This window comes from Acyrthosiphon pisum, chromosome A1 (assembly GCF_005508785.2).
Source record: "Acyrthosiphon pisum isolate AL4f chromosome A1, pea_aphid_22Mar2018_4r6ur, whole genome shotgun sequence".
Taxonomy (NCBI): Eukaryota; Metazoa; Arthropoda; class Insecta; order Hemiptera; family Aphididae; genus Acyrthosiphon; species Acyrthosiphon pisum.
In genome coordinates, this window is record NC_042494.1 from 122,993,857 (window position 1) to 122,998,865 (window position 5,009).

At 23.9% G+C, this 5,009-nt stretch overlaps 2 protein-coding genes across 4 annotated transcripts in view; both read right to left on the reverse strand.

Moving 5' to 3' along the window:
- Window positions 1–5,009, reverse strand: part of LOC100162105 (pyruvate carboxylase, mitochondrial) — a 41,816-nt gene that overhangs the window by 19,852 nt on the left and 16,955 nt on the right. The gene's annotated exons all lie outside the window — the stretch shown is intronic.
- Window positions 405–4,661, reverse strand: LOC103311904. Its single transcript, XM_029486338.1, has 7 exons — window positions 4,366–4,661; window positions 3,124–3,360; window positions 2,601–2,699; window positions 2,400–2,533; window positions 2,294–2,342; window positions 2,011–2,093; window positions 405–544 (listed from the first exon to the last, which is right to left on the reverse strand). The coding sequence occupies exons 1-7, from the start codon at window positions 4,410–4,412 to the stop codon at window positions 405–407; spliced, it is 789 nt and encodes a 262-aa protein (XP_029342198.1). The 5' UTR covers window positions 4,413–4,661.

The window sequence follows — 5,009 nt, forward strand, 5'->3', positions numbered from 1 at the left end:
GTGACAGTGCTATATGTATATTAGTGTATTTTCTAAATTTTTTAAGAACCAACTCAGATACAAATATTTTAAAAATTAATTATAAATAAATATGTTACTTTTTTCAATAATATTCAACTAGTATTTTTTCTTACATGTTGAAACATTTTTTTATTTTTTATTTTTTTTTTGTTTCTTGGTTCAGAAGTTTTTTGTAACCACAAGAACAGTAAAAAGTAAGATTTTTAATTAGATTTCTTTAAAGTTTTCATTTCAACAAGTGTTATAACTTGACAATGGATTTTTGAATAATATATAGCAATGACACTGTATTGATACATTATCGATTAATACAGTTAGTTTTAAATATATAGTACAATAAAAAAAAAAATTTAGTAAAAATAGATAAAATTTAAATAAAATACTTACATATCGATTGGAATATAATTGATGTTCATGTGATTCAGATAATGAGGCATATATGGACCATCACGAGGATGTGGAAATGTTTTAGAATTTCTATTTCCATTAAAGTCACTAGACTGAGTAGAACTCTCAATTAACCCTGGAAAGATAATACAATAATATTCATTAATAGCTATACTAATTTATAAATAACTTATTTTATAAATTTCTATTATAATAACTATAATATTATGTACAATATAGGTACATACATAAATATTAAAATAAATATATGATATTATAATATATATTTTATGTTTATGTTTTTATTTTTATTTTAGATAATGAGTTAAACACAAGAAAAGTATTGGTTTTACAATAATTTTTATATTTTTTCAATGATGCCTCAGAAGGAGAGCTTGTTTTAAAGTGGCATTATCTATAGATAAGAAATTTAGTTTAGTTGGTATTGACATTTTTATTTTTTATGTAGTTACCCTTAGCACAGGAAATTACTACAGACTTTATGATGAACTTAAACAATTATAGTTACCTATTTAGTAGACCTACGCAGATTTTAATTAAATGATTTACAATTGAATACCACAGACAGATATTGTAACACAGTGGCACAACAAATTCTTGCATAAAATCTTTTAAAAAATGTATAATTGATAAAATGTGGCAAATAATAATTTATTTGTGAGTCAGGCTAATGACCTCAGCTGTCGAAACCTTTATTCTTAAATAAAAAAAAAAAAAAAAAAATTTATTTGAACATAACTTATTTTATTTATACAAAATGTACTAGGTTTATTTCAATTTTTAATTCAAAATTAATCTTAAAAAAGTTATAATATATTATTTTTTACTTCAATAACAAAATACTAGATAATGTAACATACATTTTGTAAATGTAACACTGCTATTTTAATTAAATAATATGTATTCTAATTTAGTCTGAAATCATTAGTAATATTCAAAATTTGATAAATTAGTTTATTAATTATTAATTAAATTATTTTTTACTTATATTATATATTTATATCAACATATTTTGTTATTAAAAAGTCACTATAAGCACAAATAAATAAAAAGAGAAAATAATATAAAATTAATTATTCCTTATTTATCTAGTTGTTAGTTTAAAAAAATGTTATATGTATTGTAGATTATACTATAAGTTATAGCATATTATTTAAAATGGTTAAATTGAAAGTTTAATATTATATTGGTAGTACTTTTATTATATTATATAATATTTTACTAGATGTTAATTTATGTTTAAGTTCCATTACATTATGATTACTTGCACAACACTTACTACACATGAGAATATGTTTTTAATTGTCAAATGAATTGTTTCATTGCTAGCAAAGTTTATATTATGATTTTAATTGTGAGGCATACTATTCAGAAGTAAATTTGAAGGTTATCATAATAAATTAGAATAAGTTATTGTTTTTTTTGTTCAAAAAATAAATTTAAGTATTGGAAATAAAAATAATTTATTTATAAAAAAATTTAGTTATGAATTAAAATAAATTAATAATGGTTAAAGGTACATCATAAATCATCAACTTTATCAACAATATAATATTATCTATAGATGAACAATTAACTTACAAGGTGGTAATACACTTAGGTGTTCAACACTAGTCAATGCAGTGATTGGTTGCCTTGATCGAGGTTCACTTTCAGTAGCAATTCTAAAAAGCAAGTATAAAGGCAGTACTATAATCTATAGGTAAATACTAATAAATTATATTTTTCTAAACATTTCTAGAAATAAATAATAATAACAAATTAAAATAATGTATACTGTAATAAAAGTAATATAGAATATAAAAATAATCTTTATCTAAAGTATGATAATATGTAATGTATATTAAATTTATGAGGGACAAACCTGAAACTAGCTTGATCCAAAAGTTGTTGATTTTGATCTTCTCTAATTCCTGTTAAATAATTAGTTAAATTTGGTCAATACTTATAATAATAACTATGATTTTAACCTGGAGGTGGTGGTGGAGCTGTGTACTGAGGTACACGCATTCCCATATGTAGGTGTTGTATACGCCTTTCATCTTGACGGGACTGTATAAATGATTCTAATGTTATTTCGGAGCTGTTTGTAGGATCTGTTCGTCTAAAATAAAAATAAATATGGATTTATTTAATAAATAATTGTTTTTAAAATAGTTAAGCTATAGTACCTTTGGTTAGTATCAGGTTTTGTTACCGTTGCCAATCGATAATCAACCATATCTGCTGGTCGACTATGGTTAATTTGAGGTATAGGATATACATCAGAGCTAAAATAAAATAATTTCTTTAATGCATTTAATTAAATTATGTTATTCACCAGTTTATTTTAATTGTTTATAATAAAAACAGTTTTGCAATAAGTAAAATTAAATAGGCTATGATAATAAATTGTAGAAAACTCAATAGAAGATACTTCAATTTCATGACTATTATTTTTTGACATTTTTTATTACATTCATTATTACTTAAAACTTTATATACAGTTTTATATACGAGCAATTAAAATTATTGTGCATGAAGTAAAAAATATAGTATTATATTTGGTTATTACAGCCTAAATTATTTTACTTATTGGCTATGGCTAGTTTAAATGTGTGGTATCTGTTAAAGAGAATAATGACATATATTATATTATTATATTATCCCTTTGAAGAAAAGATAAATATTGTTTTATTTCAGTAGTAAATTTACTTTTGGTTATAAGTGTTAGGGAGTACAGATGTATCTGATGCACATTTAGGAACTGTTGGAGGTACTCTTCGATAACTACGATATTGAGATGTTGGAACTGGTTCGTTTGAATCCCGCCCAATCATACCCATTCCTAAAAATTTCCAATGTTTTCTGTCCAAACTGCTACCTTTTGCTTGATCTTCTTTTGCCAAATTCTTTTTTTGTTGTTTTTTTAATGAATGAAAACTTTTATCCCTAAAGAAAAATGTAATTAATATTTTGGTATAATTATGCATAGCAATAAATATTTATACTAAACTAGTTTCAAATTTTATAGCTCACAGTAATTTTGTCTAGATTCATTAATCTAACGTTTCAGTTTTACTAAATACATTTAACTTGAAAAACTAAAATGTTTCAAATTTCTTATTAATAATAATTAAGGGGCCCGGTGCCGGTTTTTCAACTTTTCCGCAATTCTATAAAATTTGAAAATGTTATTTTATATTTTAGTTGCCACCTCAATTATAACACTTTTCCACTAATCTACTACCCGATACCAATTTAGGGAGAGTTAACAGGGTGTATTATATCGAAAAAAATGACTTCACGGGAATAACTCTCAGGCTTTGTAGAATTGTCGGATTTTGATGACTATTTTTTTATCTGAAAGAAGAAGACTTCCTACAGCCCGCATCAATTTCTAATTTTGTATTTTATTTCAAATAATTGTATTCAAAAATTTGTAAAAAACGCTTTTATCTTGTATTTTTTTAGACATATTATAAAGTTTGAGAATAAAATATTGAAAAACAGAGATTGATACGGGCTGTAGAATAATATAATTTCCTCTAGCAATTAAAAAAATAGTTATGAAATTTAGTTGATTCTACAAGGCGGTATTGTTATTCCCGCAGAGTATATTCTTTAGGACAATAAATAGGGCATAAATATGAAATATGGAAGTTAATTGAAAGCTTATTTGAGATTAATAATAAAAAATAAATAAAAACTACATTCTTATAAAATAAACTGTTAATTTTCAGCAAATAAGCAACATTTAAATTATTAGGTATTCTAGCCCAAGTATCCACACTGGTGGGCCTCCCTCCTCACACCATTTCATGTTATGTACCTTATATTAGATATCATATGTACTTATTGTATTGTATATAAATATTACATATTGTAAATACTCAATTTTATCTATTAAAAAAAAAAAAGTTAAGGAATAATAAAATATTTAATAGTAGCTCTTACATTTTGATTTTATTAGAACTTGTGTTATGATTTGAATGTGATCCCATGTGACTTGAAAGAAATGTAGAAATATTCTTAAAAGCTGAACTTGTGAAAGAAGAATCATGTGATGTTCCTGGTTTTGATAAAAATGAATCTACCAGTTCATGGTTTTCATTTAAGTTTTCATCTTCTTCACCATCAGTCTCACTAACGGCTGCAATATCTAACAGTTACAGACATTTAAATGTTATTTTAATTTTTTTTTAAAAGGTAATATGCAATGTTAAATTACAAAGACAAAGTTTACGTTCCACGCATTCCTACAAAATAAAACATAAAGGACTATACCTAATATATTTATTAAAATCTTATATTATTGTTAACTTATATTAACAATAAATAATCTATATTTAATATATAAAGAAGTAAAATTGTTTGTTGGTTTGTTCGGGAACAATCTCTGGAACTAGTTCCGGTTTTAAAAATGTTTGATCATAACAAGTTTACCAATTGTATTTTGGATAGAGGGTTGGAACTGCAGGGTTGCAAAGTGTTTTAAACAAAATGTTTTAAACATGTGTTTAAAACGTTTTAAACTAGTGGATTTGTTTTAAACGTTTTATACATAAACGTTTTAAACGTTTAAAACAATTGTTTTAAAC